This window comes from Pristis pectinata, chromosome 18 (assembly GCF_009764475.1).
Source record: "Pristis pectinata isolate sPriPec2 chromosome 18, sPriPec2.1.pri, whole genome shotgun sequence".
In the NCBI taxonomy this organism is placed as follows: Eukaryota; Metazoa; Chordata; class Chondrichthyes; order Rhinopristiformes; family Pristidae; genus Pristis; species Pristis pectinata.
Window position 1 is genome coordinate 221,842 of NC_067422.1, and position 19,063 is coordinate 240,904.

At 45.2% G+C, this 19,063-nt stretch overlaps 1 protein-coding gene across 2 annotated transcripts in view; it reads right to left on the minus strand.

Annotated features, from left to right (window-relative positions):
* Positions 1–19,063, minus strand: part of LOC127579763 (inactive rhomboid protein 2-like) — a 75,586-nt gene that overhangs the window by 13,799 nt on the left and 42,724 nt on the right. For both annotated transcript variants that reach the window (XM_052032665.1, XM_052032666.1), the window contains exons 13-14: positions 18,406–18,500; positions 8,488–8,563 (exon numbers count right to left, since the gene is read on the minus strand). In XM_052032665.1, coding sequence (XP_051888625.1) covers positions 8,488–8,563; positions 18,406–18,500 — 171 coding nt within the window. The remainder of the gene's footprint in view (positions 1–8,487; positions 8,564–18,405; positions 18,501–19,063) is intronic.

The window sequence follows — 19,063 nt, forward strand, 5'->3', positions numbered from 1 at the left end:
TACTTGATTCAGAGATGAGTCCTCTAAGGTTGCCAGACCAGGGAGAAAACCTGATGACTGAAAGCACTTTAGAATTCAGCATAAACAACTGAGAGTTTCATTAAGTGAAGAAAACGAGAGTATGAGTAAACTTGGAAGGAACATAAATGTGGACTGTAAAAGATTCAATAAGTATACATAGAAAGAAAAAGATTGGTGAAGACAAATATGGATCCCTTACAGTCAAAAATGAGATAATTTATAATGGAGAACAAACTTTGTTCTCTCTCTGTGGAAAAGGACACAAATAAATATAGAAATACCAGAGCACCAAGAGTCAACTGAAAAAGGGGAAATTAGGAAACTAGTATTAGTGAACAAAAGTACTGGAGTTATTAATGGGACTGAAAGCCAATAAATCCTCAGGTCCTCATAATCTGCATTCCAATGTACTGAAAGCAGTCACTATGAAAATAGTGGATACACTGCCATAGTCATAGAAAGAGTCACAGAGAGATACAGCAGGGAAACAGGCCCTTTGGCCGCCGTCCATGCCAATCATTAACCATCCACGTTTACTGATCCTACATTAACCCCATTTTTCATTCTTTGCACATTCTCATCAACTCCCCCCAGATTCTATCACTCACCTACACACTGGAAGCAACATATAGCGGCTAATTAACCTCCAAACCCACACGTCTTCGGGATGTGGGAGGAAACCGGAGCAGCTGGGGGAAACCTCGTGGAGAACGTGCAGATTCCACACACACAGCACTGGAGGTCAGGACTGAACCCAGGTCTCTGGCGTGTGAGCCAGTGGCTCTACCTGCTGTATCACTGTGCTCGTCATTGGCTGTCATTTTCAAAATTCTACAGATTATGGAATTGTTGCTGCTGATGGGCAGGTGACAAGTGTAACCCCAGATTTAAAAAAGGAAGGAAAGGAAAAACGGTAACTACAGCAAAAAAAACACGAGCTACTGGAGGAAGTCAGCAGGTCAGGCAGCATCTGTGGATTGTCTTTCCTCTGCCTCCACAGATGCTGCCTGACCCACTAAGCTCCTCAGGCAGCTTGTTTTTTGCTCCATATTCCAGCATCTGCAGTCTCTTGTGTCCCCAGTAATTACATATGGTTATCCAGTATATCAGTGGTAAGGATAACGCTGGAGGCTATTATAAAGGATTTGATATCAGGACAGTTTGAAAATATCGATAGGATTAAAGGTGAAAATGGACTTACGAAGGGGAAATTTTGTTTGACAAACTTACTGGAGTTTTTTGAGGGTGCTTCTGATAGAATATAGGGCAACAGGGTGGCGCGGCAGGTAGTGCTGCTGCCTCACTGCTCGGTGACCCAGGTCAGAATGGAGTTCTGAAGTTGCTCTCCATGTAAATCACATTCAGCTTTCTATATTCTTCATTCTCACACTTCCCCATATTCTGCTCCATGTGCCAAATGTTCACCTGCTTACTTAACCCATGATAGCGCTGCAGTAAAAACAGATAATGCCGGAAATACTCAGTAGGTCAGGCAGCATCTGTTGAAGAGAGGAATTGAGTTAACATTTCGGGTCATTGATCCATCAAATGTGAGAAGACAAGTGTTTATTTTAAGTTGCGGGGGTGGGAGGGGGGTGGGAGTGACATGACAGAAAGGGAAGAGAGAAAGTCGTGGACCTGAATGACTTTCAATAACCTGAAATGTTAACCCTCTCAGCTGCTGACTGCCCTTCTGAGTAATTCCACGTTTCTATCTTTTATTTCTGATTTGCAGTGTTTTGTTTCTCATAGAATCATAGAATCATAGAAAGTACAGCACAATACAGGCCCTTTGGCCCACAATGATGTGCCAACCTTTAAACCACGCCTAAGACTATCTAACCCCTTCCTCCCACATGTCCCTCTATTTTAAATTCCTCCATATGCTTCGCTAGCAACCTCTTGAATTTGACCGATGTTCCTGCCTCCACCACCGCCCCAGGCAGCGCATTCCATGCCCCAACCACTCTCTGGGCAAAAAACCTCCCTCTGATATCTCCCTTGAACTTCCCACCCATTACTTTAAAGCCATGCCCTCTTGTATTGAGCATTGGTGCCCTGGGAAAGAGGCACTGGCTGTCCACTCTATCTATTCCTCTCAATATTTTGTATACCTCTATCATGTCTCCTCTCATTCTCCTTCCTTCCAAAGAGTAAAGCCCTAGCTCCCTTAATCTCTCCTCATAATGCATACTCTCTAAACCAGGCAGCATCCTGGTAAATCTCCTCTGCACCCTTTCCAACGTTTCCACATCCTTACTATAATGAGGCGACCAGAACTGCACACAGTACTCCAAGTGTGGCCTAACCAGGGTTTTGTAGAGCTGCATCATTACCCTGTGGCTCTTAAACTCGATCCCATGACTTATGAAAGCTAACATCCCATAAGCTTTCCAACGTTTCCACATCCTTACTATAATGAGGCGACCAGAACTGCACACAGTACTCCAAGTGTGGCCTAACCAGGGTTTTGTAGAGCTGCATCATTACCCTGTGGCTCTTAAACTCGATCCCATGACTTATGAAAGCTAACATCCCATAAGCTTTCTGTGAGGCAACTTTCAGGGATCTGTGGATATGAACCCCCAGATCCCTCTGCTCCTCCACACTGCCCAGAATCCTGCCATTAACTTTGTACTCCGCATTGGAGTTTGTCCTTCCAAAGTGTACCACCTCACATTTCTTGGGATTGAACTCCATCTGCCACTTCTCAGCCCAGCTCTGCATCCTATCAATGTCCCTCTGCAATCTTCGACAGTCCTCCACACTATCCACAACACCACCGACCTTTGTGTCGTCTGAAAACTTGCCAACCCACCCTTCTACCCCCTCATCCAAGTCATTAATAAAAATCATGAACAATAGAGGTCCCAGAACTATCCTTGTGGGACACCACTAGTCACAGCCCTCCAATCTGAGGGCACTCCCTCCACCACAACCCTCTGCTTTCTACAGGCAAGCCAATTCTGAATCCACACGGCCAAGCCTCCCTGGATCTGATGCCCTCTGACCTCCTGAAGAAGCCTACCATGTGGAACCTTGTCAAAGGCCTCACTAAAATCCATGTAGACCACATCTACTGCACTATCCTCATCAATCTGTCTGGTCACCTCCTCAAAGAACCCTGTCAGGCTTGTGAGACATGATCTACCCTTCACAAAGCCATGCTGGCTGTCCCTGATCAGACCATGATTCTCTAAGTGCCCATAGATCTTATCTCTAAGAATCTTTTCCAACAGCTTGCCCACCACAGACCTAAGGCTCACTGGTCTATAATTCCCTGGACTATCCCTACTTCCTTTTTTGAATATGGGGACAAAATTTGCCACCCTCCAATCCTCCGGTCCCATTCCCGTGGACAACGAGGACTCAAAGATCCTAGCCAACGGTTCAGTAATCTCCTCCCTTGCCTCGCGGAGCAGCCTGGGAAATATTCCGTCAGGCCCCGGGGACTTATCTGTCCTAGTATCTTCTAACAGCTCCAACACATCCTCCCTCTTGATATCTACATGCTCCGGAACATTAACCTTACCAACACTGTCCTCAGCGTCATCAAGGCCCCTCTCCTTGGTGAATACTGAAGTATTCATTGAGGACCTCACCCACTTCCACAGCTTCCAGGCACATCTTCCCACCTTTGTCTCTCATCGGTCCTACCTTTACTCTCGTCATCCTTCTGCTCTTCACATAAGTGAAAAAAGCCTTGGGATTTTCCTTAACCCTACTCACCAAGGCCTTTTCATGCCCCCTTCTTGCTCTCCTCAGCCCCTTCAAGTTCCTTCCTCGCTTCCCTATATTCCTCAAGAGACCTATCTGATCCTTGCTTCCTAAACCTTATGTATGCTGCCTCCTTCTTCCTAACTAGTTGTTGCACCTCTCTTGTCACCCATGGTTCCTTCACCCTGCCTTTCTTTCTCTGCCTCACTGGGACAAATTTATCCCTAACATCCTGCAAGAGATCCCTGAACAATGACCACATCTCATAGTACATTTCCCTTCAAAAATGTCATCCCAATTCACACTTGCAAGTTCTAGCCTTATAGCCTCATAATTTGCCCTTCCCCAATTAAATATCTTCCTGTCCTCTTTGCTCCTATCCTTGTGCATGACAATGCTAAAGGTTATGGAGCAGTGGTCACTGTCCCCCAAATGCTCATCCACTGAGCGATCTGTCACCTGACCCGGTTCATTACCTAATACTAGATCTAATATGGCATTCCTTCTAGTCGGCCTGTCAACATACTGTGACAGGAATCCATCCTGGACACACTTAACAAACTCTGCCCCATCTAAACCTTTGGTACTAAGCAGGTGCCAATCAATATTTGGGAAGTAGAAGTCTCCCATGATAACAACCCTGTTATTCTTGCACTTTTCCAAAATCTGCCTCCCATTCTGCTCCTCAGTATCCTTGCTGCTAGAGGGGGGCGTATAGAATACTCCAAGTAGAGTATCTGCTCCTTTCTTTTTCCTAACTTCCACCCATACTGACTCTAGAGAGGATCCTTCTACATTATCCACCCTTTCTGCAGCTGTAATAGTATCCCTGACCAGTATCGCCACCCCTCCTTCTCTTCTCCCCCCACCCCTATGCCTTTTAAAACACTGAAATCCAGGAATATTCAGTATCCATTCCTGCCCTGGTGACAGCCAAGTCTCGGCAAGAGCCACAATATTGTAGTTCCACGTACTTATCCAAGCTCTCAGTTCATCACCCTTATTCCTGATACTTCTTGCATTTAAGTAAATGCACTTTAGCCCATCCATCTTTCGACTTTTATACCCTACACTCTGCTTCTCCTTCCTCCAAGCCTCTCGATCTGTTAGATCTGACTTTACTTCTTCCACTGACCTACCCCTCCAGTTCCCATCCCCCTCGCAAACTAGCTTAAACCCTCCTGAACCACACTAGCAAACGTGCCTGCAAGGATATTGGTTCCCCTCGAGTTCAGGTGTAACACATCCATTCTGTATAGGTCCCACCTTCCCCAGAAGAGATCCCAATGATCCAAAAATCTAAAACCTTGCCCCCTGCACCAACTCTTCAGCCACACATTCATCTGCCATCTCGTCCTATTCCTACGTTCACTATCACGTGGCACTGGCAGCAATCCTGAGATTGCTACCCTTGGGTTCCTGTTCTTCAGCCTTCTACCTAGCTCCCTAAACTCGCTCTTCAGGACCTCATCCCTCTTTCTACCTACGTCATTGGTACCAACATGTACCACGACTTCTGGCTGCTTTCCCGCTGAAGAATGCTGTGGACCCGATCAGAGACATCCCGGACCCTGGCACCTGGGAGGCAACATACCATCCTGGATTCTTGCTCACATCCACAGAACCTCCTGTCTGTTCCCCTGACTATCGAGTCACCTATCACTAACGCCCTCCTCTCCTCCTCCCTTCCCTTCTGAGCAACAGGACCAGTCCCAGCTCCAGAGACCTGGCTTCTGCTGCTCGATCCCTGTAGGTCATCCCCCTCAACAGCATCCAAAGTGGAATACCTGTTATTGAGGGGAACAGCCTCCAGGGTCCTCTGCACTGTCTGCCTGTTCCCCTTCTCCTTCTCTCCCCTGACAGTCACCCATCTCTCTGCCTCCTGGACCCCAGAAGTATCTGCTCTACAGCATCAATGTAACTCTCTCCCTCCCTGATGCTCTCATTTATATTCTTTTGCAACTCTGTCACCTCCCCACAACTTGTTGAGCACCTACCTTTGTATCATCAACAAACCTGGTACAATATATTTGGTTCCTTCATCAGCACTGACCCCTGTGGTAGCCCCTGGTTACTGATCACCAAACCAACAATGGCCTATACATCCCTTGTGTTAGTTAAACCAATCACGTGTCACCCCCCAATTCCACCGGCACTTTCCTTGTTCACTAACCATTTATTTGATTACTTAGCAAATGCCTTTTGGAAATCCATTCCATCGACTGGCTCCCCTTTATCCACGCTGCTCAATGAACTCTAATAAATTTGTTAAACGCAATTAAATCATTTTTTTCAAAACCTTATCACATTATTGGAATATGCTAAGTTCTTGAAGCTGTGAACTGCAGGGCTATGGACCAAGAGTGGGGAAGTAGTTCTTTTTAGCCGAGATGAACACAATGTGCTGAATGTCCCTGTAACATGAATTTCTACAATTTCTTCCCATCTCTCTCCTCCCAACAACCCTTAATGTGATCAATAATTAATTCCATTTCATTGCACAAATGACATGCTTTCTGGTTCATTTGCCAACAAACTGTTCTTGGAAACTGTCTCGTCTATTCCACAAATTTGTCCTGAAGTCTAACTTTACCAGTTTGGTTTTCCCAAACTATATGTAGATTAATTTTGATTGGGCTGTGACATTACCCTTGTTACAAGATCCTTCTATTTGTTGACTGATACTCAGTCCAATGGTGAAGCCACTGGGGGGGGCCTCAACCCCACTGATAAGCTTTCCTGATTTTCTAAGCCAACTCATTTCTCAGTAGTGTACTAATCTCATCCTTTGCTAACAGAGCTGCCCATCTCCTTTTCCTTTTGCCTATTCTTTCAAATGCCAAGTACTGGAATATTGAGTTCCCAGCCTCAGCGAGGGAACAAGTACATCTCTGTCATTCCCTTTGATCACTCCCAGTGATCTTGCTTTATGCCTTAATTCATTAACTTGTTGTGAATGCTGTGTGCATTTTGATAGACAACCTTTAGCTTCTGAGAAGTCAAATTCTGGTAGGATATATAGACTAAATGGCAGAGAGCTTCAGAGCATTGATGTACAGAGGGACCCAGGTGGTTAGGGTAGTGAAGAACGCATTTGGTCTACTTGACTCCATAAGCTGAGGCACTAAGTATAAGGGTTGGCACGTCATGTTGCAGCTATACAAAAAACTGGTTAGACCGCACTTGGTGTACTGTATACAGTTCTGGTCATCACACAACAGAGGGATGAGATTGCAACAGAGAGAGTGCAGAAGAGATTCACCAGAATATTGCCTGGAATAGAGATTGGATAGGCTGGGTTTTTTCTCACTGGAATGTGAGAGACTGGGGAGTGAACTTAGAGGTTTATAAAATTATGAGGGTCATGGACAGGAAAGAGTCTTTTCCCCAGGGAAGGAGATTCTAGAACTAGAGGGCACATGATTAAGATGAGAGGGGAGAAATCTAAAGGAGATCAAAGGGGTAGTGATTATTTGGAACAAGCTGCTAAAGGAGGTGGTAGAGGCAGAAATAATTACAATGATTAAAAGGCATTTGGACAGGTACTTTTATAGGAAGACATCGAGGGATACAGCCCTAATGTGGGCGAATGGGATTAATGGTTGCATGCTTCATGGTTGAAAGCCCAATTGTCGGACATGGGTTATAGCCCAATTCACATGGTCTGTCTGGAACAGATGTGATGCAGCAACAGAACAGTCTCTGAACTTTAAGTTGAGGAATGTCTGTTACTTTCAGGTTGGCAGATGCATGGCAGATACAGTTTAATGAGGATAAATGTGAAGTTGTTCACTTTGGTCCCAAACACAGAAAGACAGATTATTCTCTGAATTGTGATAGATTGGGAAGAGGGAAGGTGCTTCCATACCTAGGTGTCCTGTTCACCAGTTTTGGCCTCCTTATCCAAGAGGGATGTTCTTGCCATATGGAATACAATGAATGTTTACTAGACTGATTTCTGGGACGGCAGGACTGAGGTATGAGGAGAGATTGAGTAGGTAAGGCCTCTATTCATTGGAATATAGAAGAATGAGAGGGGTCTCACAGAAACCTATAAAATTCTAACAGGATTAGACAGACTAGATACAGACACTAGAGTGGCACAGCTAATAGAGCTGTTTCCTCACTGCTCCAGGGCTCAGGTTCAATCCTGAACCTGTGTGGAGTTTGCACGTTCTCCTTGTGACCACATGGGTTTTCTCTGGCTGCTCTGGTTTCTGCCCACATCCCAAAACTTGCAGGTTGGTGGGTTAATTGGTCATTGTAGATTGCCCCTAGTGTGTAGGTGGGTGGTAGAATCTGGGGGCAGTTGATGGGAATGTGGGGAGAATAAAATGAGATTAGTGTAGGATTAGTGTAAATGGGTGGTTGATGGTCGGCGTGGACTCATTGGGCCGAAGAGCCTGTTTCTGTTCTATACATCTCCATGACTAATGATGTTCCCAACTGGGGAGTCCAAGGTCAGGATATGGGGTATGGGGTCAGCCTCAGGATATGGGGTATGTAATTTTGAATTTTCAGTCATTCTAAAAGTTTGAAACTGTGGATTTCTCTGCCACAGAAGGCAATAGAGGTCTAGTCATTAAATATATTCAAGGAAGAGATAGATGTACTTAATGCTAAAGGGACCAAGGATTATGGGGAGAAGGTGGAAAAAGGTACTGGGGTATGAACATGTTCAACAATGGAGCAAGTCCATTGGGTCAAATAGCCTACTCCTGCTCCTACTTTGCATATTTCTAATATTACCTGTGAACACAAGGTAGCCTCCTCATGAAAATATCCATTCTTAAACTGGCAGTACTCTCTGGTCGTAATCTCACACCTACACAATAAAGGATAGAAATAAAAACATAAGAGGCAGAAGCAGAAGCAGAAGCAGAAGCTCATGTCTGCTGTCTCATTCAACAACAAAAAGGCCTAGCTTTTATCTTAGCATCTCTTTCCCGTGCTATCCCCTTGATTCCAAAATGTTCCATAAATCTCAGTCTTTAATATCTGCATCACATCCTTCTAGGCCAGAAATCTCTCCTCATCAGATGGAGTTGAACCCTGATGCATTTTGGCAGTATTTATGAGGCTGGGACATGTACCATGAATGATGGGGTCCTGGGGTATATTGAGGAACAGAGGGACCTTGGTCTGCAAGTTCAAAGATCCTTGAAGGTAACAGCACATGGAGATAATGTGGTTAAAAAGACATGGGATTCTGGCCTTCATTAGAATGCAGGTTATGCTCCAACTTTATAAAACCTTGGTCAGATTTCAGCTGGAGCACTGTGTACAGTTCTGATCACCATACTTTTGGAAGGACCTGACAGCACTGGAGAGGATGCAGAGGAGATTTACCAGGATGTTGCCTGGGATGGAGCATTTTAAATATGATAGAGATTGAAGAGTCTGGGTCTGTTTTCCCTGCAGTGGAGGGATTAAGATGGGACATTATTGAGGTGTATAAAATTATGTGGGATACAGGAAAATTTTCACCATATTAGAGGTAGATAAAACTAAAGGACATAGATTCCCTAGTTCACTCCTCCCCCACCCCCCACTCATCCCACTCCCAGCCCGGGAACTTCCCACTGCCCCCACCATAGGTGCAACACCTGTCCCTACACCACTTCCATCCAGGGACCTAAACAGTCCTTTCAGGTGAGACAGAGATTCCTCTGCACCTCCCTTAATATCATCTACTGCATTCGGTGCTCCAAGTGCGGCCTCCTCTACATCGGTGAGACTAAATGCAGATTAGGTGACCGTTTTGCAGAACACCTGCTCTCCGTCCGTAACCGCGATCTGCATCTCCCTGTTGCCAGTCACTTCAACTCTATCACTGACATGTCAGTCTTTGGCCTCCTCCACTGCCAGGAGAATTCCAAGCGCAAGCTGGAGGAACAGCACCTCATTTTCCGTCTTGGAACCTTGCAGACTGACGGCATGAACATTGAATTCTCCCGCTTTAAGTAACCACCCCGCCCAAACCCCACCCCCCACCCCCCAACCCCCCAACCCCCACCCCCCAACCATGCCTCTTCTTTTCTTCCCTTTCCACTCTTTTTTCTACGCCTTTTTTTCCTCCTTACCTTTGACCCATCCCCTGGTGGATCTGCTCTCCCCTCCTCCCCCGCACCTGCCCATCACTATCTCTTATCTGCATCTACCTATTACCACCTTATGCCCATCCCGCCTCCCCTCTTTTGTCCACCTATCACTGCTCTGCTTATCCCTCCTATATATTGGGTTTCCCCTTTTCCTATCTTCAGTCCTGAAGAAGGGTCCTGACCCAAAACGTTGATCATCTGTTTTTCTCCACGGATGCTGCCTGGCCTGCTGAGTTCCTCCAGCATCATTGTGTTTTTCATCGAGATTCCAGCATCTGACATAGATTCAGGGTATGGGGTAAGTGATTTTGAAGGGATCTGAAGGAAACCTTTTTCTTCCAGAGAGTGGTGAGTACCTGGCATGCACTGTCAGAGAGAGAAGTGGAAGCAGAGTTGTTGACAACATTCAAGCACCAAGCACTTGAATCGCCTCAGCATAGAAGGTTTTAGACAAGTGCTGGAAGATGGGATTAATATTGATGGGTGCCCACTGGTCGGCATGGACGGGGGGCCGAATGGCCTGTTTCCATGATGTGTGACTCCATGATTCTATCTCTATCCAGTTCTGAGCACCCCAGCCAGGTGAGACATCATCCCTTCATTCAAATTGTCAAGCCCTGTACACTTTGTACATTTCACTCTGCATTCTTCTAAACTCAAGGGAGTCTAAGACCAGTTTGCTTATTCCCTCCTCAAAGGACAAAGCTGCCATCCTAGGAATTGATCTGATGAACCTTCACTCCACTCCCGCTATCTGAAATATATCCTTCCATAGGGAGGGAAGGATATGGACATATATCCTGTACACAATATTCAGATGTGATCTCACCAGAGTCTTCTCTAATTGCAGGAAGATGTCTTTACTCTTGTAGTCAAATCGTCTTGCAGTAAAGCCAAATTACTGATTGCTCTCCCAATTGCTTACTGTGCCTCCTCATTAACTTTCACTGATTTCTAGACAATGGAAACTAGGTCCTTCTGAACACTAACATCTTTCAATTTAAAAATATTCTGCTTTTTCCACAGAAAGGGAGATATCACAGAGATCCTTGCCCGTTCACTCAGCCTGTTTATATCCCCTTGAAGCTTCTCATCATGCTCCCCACAACCCTTACTGCCACCAAGCATTGTATCATAGCAAACTTAGATACAGTATATTACACTTGATCCCTCTATCCAAATTATTGATACAGATTGTGAACGGCTGGCGCTGTAGCACTGTTACTGTTGGATCTCACTGGTCACAGCCTCCCAACTGAAAATTGACCCCTTTATTCCTTCTCTGTTTTCTGCTTTTTAACCAATCCTCAGTCCGTGCCAGTACACGCCCAGTCTCGTTCTAATTTTGTTCAGCAACCTCCTGTGTGACACCTTACCAAAGGCCTTCTAAACATTCAGTCACATCAACTCATTCACCCTCATCTATTCAACTTGTTTCAAACTCAAAAAATCTCTAACAGTTTTGCCAAATGATTGCCTTTACCATTTCATTGATAATAAATGCTAATATTTTTCCCACCGCCAATGTCAGGCTAATTGATCGATCATTCTGTTTTCTCTCTCTCTCCTTTCTTAAATTGTGGGATTACATTTGCAACCTTCCTGTCCACAGCAGCCATACTAGAACACATGTTATTTTAGAAGATCCACCGTTTCTATTGTCACCTCCTTCAAAACCTTGGGGTGCAGGTGATCAGATCCAGGGCATTTATCTGTTGGGGTTAGGCATAGTCCGACTAATTTCTCCAATACTTTCTTCAAAATTAGTGCTAATGTCTTCCAGCTCCTCATTTATTCTGGACTTCAAGCCTCCACCATTTAGGGAAGCTTTCTGTGTTTTCTTCTGTGAGGACAGACACAAGATTTGTCTTAATTTCTCTGCTATTTCCTTATTCCCCTTTACAATACAGGAAAGACAGCTACATTAAACTATTGTTTATTGACAGCTCCACCTTCAGTACTATAATCCCAAACAAAGTCATCACCAAACTCCGAGACCTGGGACTCAACACCCCCCTCTGTAACTGGATCCTTGACTTTCTGACCAACAGACCGCAATCAGTGAGGATAGGTGGCAACACCTCCAGCACGATTATTCTCAACAATGGTGTCCCACAAGGCTGCATCCTCAGCCCTCCACTCTACTCCCTATACACTCGTGACTGCGTGGCCAGATTCTGCTCTAACTCCATCTACAAATTTGCAGATGATACCACTGTATTGGGCCGTATCTCAAATAACGATGAATCACAGTACAGGAAGGAAATAGAGAGCTTAGTGACATGGTGTCATGACATAGCAACATAGAAACATCGAAAACCTACAGCACAATTCAGGCCCTTCAGCCCACAAAGCTGTGCCAAACATGTCCCTACCTTAGAAATTACTAGGCTTACCCACAGCCCTCTACTTTTCTCAGCTCCATGTACCTATCCAAAAGTTTCTTAGAAGACCCTATCGTATCCGCTTCCACCACCGTTTCCGGCAGCCCATTCCACGCACTCACCACTCTCTGAGTAAAAAACTTATCCCTGACATCTCCTCTATACCTACTCCCCAGCACCTTAAACCTGTGTCCTCTTGTGGCCACCATTTCAGCCCTGGGGAAAAGCCTCTGACTATCTACCCGATCAAAGACTCTCATCATCTTATATACCTCTATCAGGTCCTCCCCATCCTCCATTGCTCCAAGGAGAAAAGGCCGAGTCCCTCAACCTGCTTTCATAAGGCATGCTCCGCAATCCAGGCAGCATCCTTGTAAATCTCCTCTGCACCCTCTCTATGGCTTCCACATTCTTCTGAGGCGACCAGAACTGAGCACAGTACTCCAAGTGGGGTCTGACCAGGGTCCTATATAGCTGCAACAATACCTCTCGGCTCCTAAATTCAATGCCATCTTAACCGCAGAGTCAACCTGCGCAGCTGCTTTGAGCATCCTATGGACTCGGACCCCAAGATCCCTTTGATCCTTCACACTGCCAAGAGTCCTACCATTAATGCTATACTCTGCTATCATATTTGACCTACCAAAATGAACCACTTCACACTTATCTGGGTTGAACTGCATCTGCCACTTCTCAGCCCAACTTTGCATCCTATCTATGTCCCCCTGTAACCTCTGACAGCCCTCTGTACTATCCACTACACATCCAACCTCTGCGTCATTAGCAAACTTACTAACCCATCCCTCCACTTCCTCATCCAGGTCGTTTATAAAAATCACAAAGAGTAAGGGTCCCAGGATAGATCCCTAAGGTACACCACTGGTCACCGACCTCCACGCAGAATATGACCCTTCAACAACCACTCTTTGTCTTCTGTGGGCCAGCCAGTTCTGGATCCACACTGCAATGTCCCCTTGGATCCCATGCCTTCTTACTTTCTCAATAAGCCTTGCATGGGGTACCTTATCAAACGCCTTGCTGAAATCCATATACACTACATCTACTGCTCTCCCTTCATCGATGTGTTTAGTCACATCCTCAAAAAAATTCAATCAGGCTCATAAGGCAGGACCTGCCCTTGACAAAGCCATGATGACTATTCCTAATCATATTATACCTCTCCAAATGTTCATAAATCCTGCTTCTCAGGATCTTCTCCATCAGCTTACTAACCACTGAAGTAAGATTCACTAGTCTATAATTTCCTGGGCTATCTCTACTCCCTTTCTTGAATAAGGGAACAACATCCGCAACCCTCCAATCTTCTGGGACCTCTCCCGTCTCCATCAATGATGCAAAGATCATTGCCAGAGGCTCCGCAATCTCCTCCCTCGCCTCCCACAGCAGCCTGGGGTACATCTCATCCGGTCCTGGTGACTTATCCAACTTGATGCTTTCCAAAAGTTCTAGCACCTCCTCTTTCCTAATATCTACATGCTCAAGCTTTTCAGCCTGCTGCAAGTCCCCACTACAATCCCCCAGATCTTTTTCCATAGTGAATACTGATGTAAAGTATTCATTAAGTACCTCCGCTATTATTTCCGGATCCGTACACACTTTCCCACTGCTGCACTTGATAGGCCCTATTCTTTCACATCTTACCCTCTTGCTCTTAACACACTTGTAGAATGCCTTGAGGTTTTCCTTAATCCTGCCCACCAAGGCCTTCTCATGTCCCCTTCTGGCTCTCCTTATTTCCTTCTTAAGCTCCTTCCTGTTAGCCTTATACTCTTCCAGATCTCTAACATTACCTAGCTCTCTGTATCTTTTGTAAGCTTTTCTTTTCCTTTTGACTAGATTTATTACAGCCCTTGTACACCACAGTTCCTGTATCCTCTCATGACTCCCCTGTCTCATTGGAACATGCCTATGCAGAACTCCACACAAATATCCCCTGAATATTTGCCACATTTTTTCCGTACTTTTCCCTGAGAACATCCGTTCCCAATTTAATCTTCCAATTTCCTGCCTGAGAGCCTCATAATTCCTTTACTCCAAGTAAACACCTTTCTAGTCCGTCTGTTCCTATCTCTCTCCAATGTTATCGTAAAGGAGATAGAATTATGATTACTATCTCCAAAATGCTCTCCCACTGAGAGATCTGACACCTAACCAGGTTCATTTTCCAATACCAAATCAAGCACAGCCTCTCCTCTTGTAGGCTTATCTACATATTGTGTCAAGAATATTTCCTGAACACACTTAACAAACTCCACCCCATCTACACCCCTCACTGTATGGAGATGCCACTTGATGTTTGGGAAATTAAAATCTCCCATCACAACAACTCTGTTATTATTACACCTTTCAAGGATCTGCTTCCCTATCTGCTCCTCGATATCCCTGTTACTATTGGGTGACCTATAATAAACACCTAGTAAAGTTATTGACCCCTTCCTGTTCCTAACCTCCACCTACAGAGACTCCGTAGACAGTCCCTCCATGACGTCCACCCTTTCTGCAGCCGTGACACTATCTCTGATCAAGAGTGCCACTCCCCCACCTCTTTTGCCTCCCTCCCTGTCCTTTCTGAAACATCTAAAACCCGGCAGTTGAAGCAACCATTCTAGTCCCTGAGCCATCCAAGTCTCTGTAATGGCCACCACATTGTATCTCCAAGTATTTATCCAAGCTCTGCTTATCTGCCTTTGGAAAAACACCTTTGCTACATCCATCTACATGTTTGCAGATGATACCACCGTTGTAGGCCATATCTCAAACAATAATGGGTATGAGTACAGGAAGAAGATAGAGAGCTTAGTGACATGGTGTCATGACAACAACCTTTCCCTCAATGTCAACAAAACAAAAGAGCTGGACATTGACTTCAGGAAAGGGGGCAGTGTACATGCACCTGTCTACATCAATAGTGCTGAGGTCGAGAGGGTTGAGAGCTTCAAGTTGCTAGGAGTGAACATCACCAATAGCCTGTCCTGGTCCAACCACGTAGACGCCACAGTCAAGAAAGCTTACCAGCACCTCTACTTCCTCAGGAGGCTAAAGAAATTTGACATGACCAACTTTTATCAATGCACCATGGAAAGCATCCTATCTGGATGCATCATGACTTGGTATGGCAAGTGCTTTGCCCAGGACTGCAAGAAACTGAAGAGAGTTGACACAGCCCAGCATATCACAGAAACCAGCCCCCACTCCATGAACTTTGTCTATACCTCTCGCTGCCTTGGTGAAGCAGCCAGCATAATCAAAGACCCCACCCACCCAGGTCATTTTCTCTTCTCCCCTCTCCCATCAGGTAGAAGATACAGGAGGCTGAGGGCACATACTACCAGGCTCAAGCACAGCTTCTATCCAACTGTGATAAGACTATTGAACGGTTCCCTTATGTGATGAGATGGACTCTTGACCTCACAATCTACCTTGTTTGACCTTGCACCTTATTGTCTACCCGCAATGCACTTCCCTGTTGCTGTGACACTTTACTCTGTATTCTGTTATTGTTTTTACCCTGTACTACCTCAATGCACTGTAAAATGAATTGATCTGTACAAACGGTATGCAAGACAAGTTTTTCACTGTACCTCGGTACAAGTGACAATAATAAATGAGTACCAATATTTCCTGTCTCAGTCCCACAATAACTTTTGCCAACCTTTTCTTTTTTAAGTATCCATGGAGGATTTTACTGCCTTTTTATATGTTTCTCCTGAATACCTGTGTGTTCCGCTTCCCCCTTTACTGGTCTAAGATGTTCCCAGTACTTGGGCTGACTGCTCATTTGACCCTTTCCTCTGAGCTAATACCATCTTCATTCCTCCTGTTAGTTGAAACCAGGCCATTTTCCTGTTTTAATGCCTCAAAGGGATATATTTTATTGTAAACTATAGACCATAAGATATAGAAGCAGAATTGGGCCATTCGGCCCATCGAGTTTGCTCTGCCATTCAATCATTGCTGATTTTTTAACCCCATTCTCCTACCTTTTCCCCATAAGACTGGGTTTTAAAAAAATATATGTATTGGTTCTTAACAAAACAAAGCTGCTGGAAGAACAGCCATCAAGTAGTATTTATTCTGTGAAATTCTGGTCACCTCATTACAGGAGGGATGTGGAGACTTTGGAGAGGGTACAGAAGAAATTTACCAAGATGCTGCCTGGATTAGAAGGTATGAGCTAGAAGGAGGGATTGGACAACTTGGATTGTTTTGTCTGGAGCAGTGGAGGCTGAGGTGAGACCTGATAGAATTTTATAAAATTATGAGAGGCATACATAGGGTAGGCAGTCAAAATTCTTTTCCCAGGATCGATATGTCAATACTAGAGGTCATGCATTTAAGGTGAGAGAGGGCAAGTTTAAAGGAGATGTGTGGGGCAAGCTTTTCCCCCCACAAGAATCTACCCCCGTTTAGTTCAAAGCTTATCTCCAGTCCTGTATTCAGTTTTCTAGCACACAGAGCCCAGCCTGATTCATGAAGCCCATCCCAAAGGAATAGTGGGGACACAAGAAACTGCAGCTGCTGGAATCTGGAGCATAAAACAAACTGCTGGAGGAGCTCAGTGGGTCAGGCAGCATCTGTGTGGGGAAAGGAATTGTCAATATTTCAGGTTGAGACCCTGCATCTGGACAGCTCCCTCTTTCCCCAGTATTTGTGCCAGTGTCCTAGGAATTAAAAACCCATCTCTCCCACACTGATGTGATGTACATTCAACTCTCTTACCTAATTGACCCAAAGCCAATTTTTACGTGCCTCAGAGATTATTATCTTTGTGATTCTGCTTTTTAGTTTGAACCCCACCTGCTCATCCTCTCTTGGCACAAACCCCCTGCTTTATCATTGCTAATTTATTTGTTCCCAGAGGAGCCACAGCACTGAGTCTGTACCCTCCCACTACCTCTCCAGCCCGCAGGAGATGTAGTTAGGATGCCCACAGCTGCAGAGAACAGTATCTATCCTCTGATCATCCTGACCCCTATTCCACTGAATGCTCTTCATTCCCTCAGCTTGAGTTGCCCCTCGCCAGACTGTGGTGCTGTTGTCTCTGGGCCCCCAGCTCTCATCAACACAGGCTGTAATAACCTTGTACGTGTTGGACAAGTGTATGCAGTGAGGCTATTCTAAAGCACCTTCTCGATCCCTGGATCTGCCCTAGTCATGGTGATAGTCATCCAGCATGGAAACAGGCCATTCATTCCATCACACCCGTGCTGACCAGTGGACATTGGTTCGTATTCATCCCTCCTTCCACCACTTGCCTACAATGCCTAGGCAATTTCAGTGCTTGTAGAGACACTTTTAAAGTGCTGCCAGCAACTCTGCTCCCACCACTCTCTCCCACAGAGTATTCCAGGTTACTCACCACTCTCTGGGTGAAAAATGTCCCCTCAGATCTCCTTGAAATCTCTTCCCCCTCACCCTAAATATGTGCCCTCTAGTTTTATTCACTTCTGATAAGTTTCCTGCAGTCTACCCTACCTATAACCCTCATAATGTTATACACCTAAATCATGTCCCCTCTTAACCCGTTTCACTCCAGGGACAACAGACCCAGCCTCTCTGGTCTCTCCCCATAATTGAAACCTTCCATCCCAGCCATCATCCTGGTGAATCTCCTCTGCAGCCTCTCCAGGTCTTTCACTTCTTTCCTGTGCACAAAATCAACTGCTGTAGGAAACTTGCAGGCACGTTCTCAGTAACGCAGAAAGACACGTTTTACTGTGTGTTTCAATGCTATCTTATGTGACTAATAAGTAAATATCTTATCTAATCTAATCTAAGGAGTGTGACTGCCTCTTAGAACCAAGTGTCCAGGTAACATTCACCCTCTTGATTCAATGCAATGTCCAAATCTCAGACCGCAGCTCGCTGAGCGGAATTCCCTCAAGCTCCAGAAACACACTGTGGATGATGTCACGGTGTTGGCTTCCGTTAGCTTCCACATACTGCAGTTGCAACACGTCACCTGGTAATCAAGCCTGCCTTAATTTAGTGTATTTAATTAATTTAATTCAACTATCTATTCAAATATTAAGTTAAACCACTGTCCTTACCTTATGGAAGTCCCTTACTCACCAAACACCATACTCTGTGGACACTGTACTCAGTGAGAAACCAATGGAAACAACCTTGCCCATGATGCATTCTGGAGAAGAACAACTCACCTTCCCTTTGTGCCAATACAGCATGGTCTCCCTTTGATGACACAGTCCATGTGTTTCAGTCCTGTATGGTTCTTCTGCGACTGGTAGGTACAAATCTGTACAAACAGCATTCATTTAGCTCTGGTCCAATATTACCCCCTAAACTGATGTTCAAGATTATTTCAATCTTATTGACTCACACAGCACAGGAACTGGCCCTTTCACCCACCGTCTCATGCCAACATTATCTATCCATAGTGATCCCATCTACCAGCACTTGGTCCAAAGCCTTCTCTGCCTTAATGACCCAAGTACTGGCCTAAATATTTAAATATTGTGAGAGTCTCTGGCTCCACCACCCCCTCAGGCAGTGTGTTCCAGATTCCAATCCCCCTCTGGGGGAGAAAAGTTCTTCCTCAGATACCTCCTAAACCTCTAACTCCTAAACCTCTGTGCTCTCTGGTCTTAGACATGTCTGCTGTGGAAGAGTTTCCTGCAATCTATCATAACCTGAGGCATCATGTTACCATTGTATAAAATGTTGGTTTGGCTGCACTTGGAGTGTTGTGTGTGGTTTTGATTACCACACTACAGGAAAGAAAGGCATAAATAGGGTAGATAGCCAGATTCTGTTTCCCATGCAGGGGTGTCTACGGCTAGAGGGCACAGGTTTAAGGTG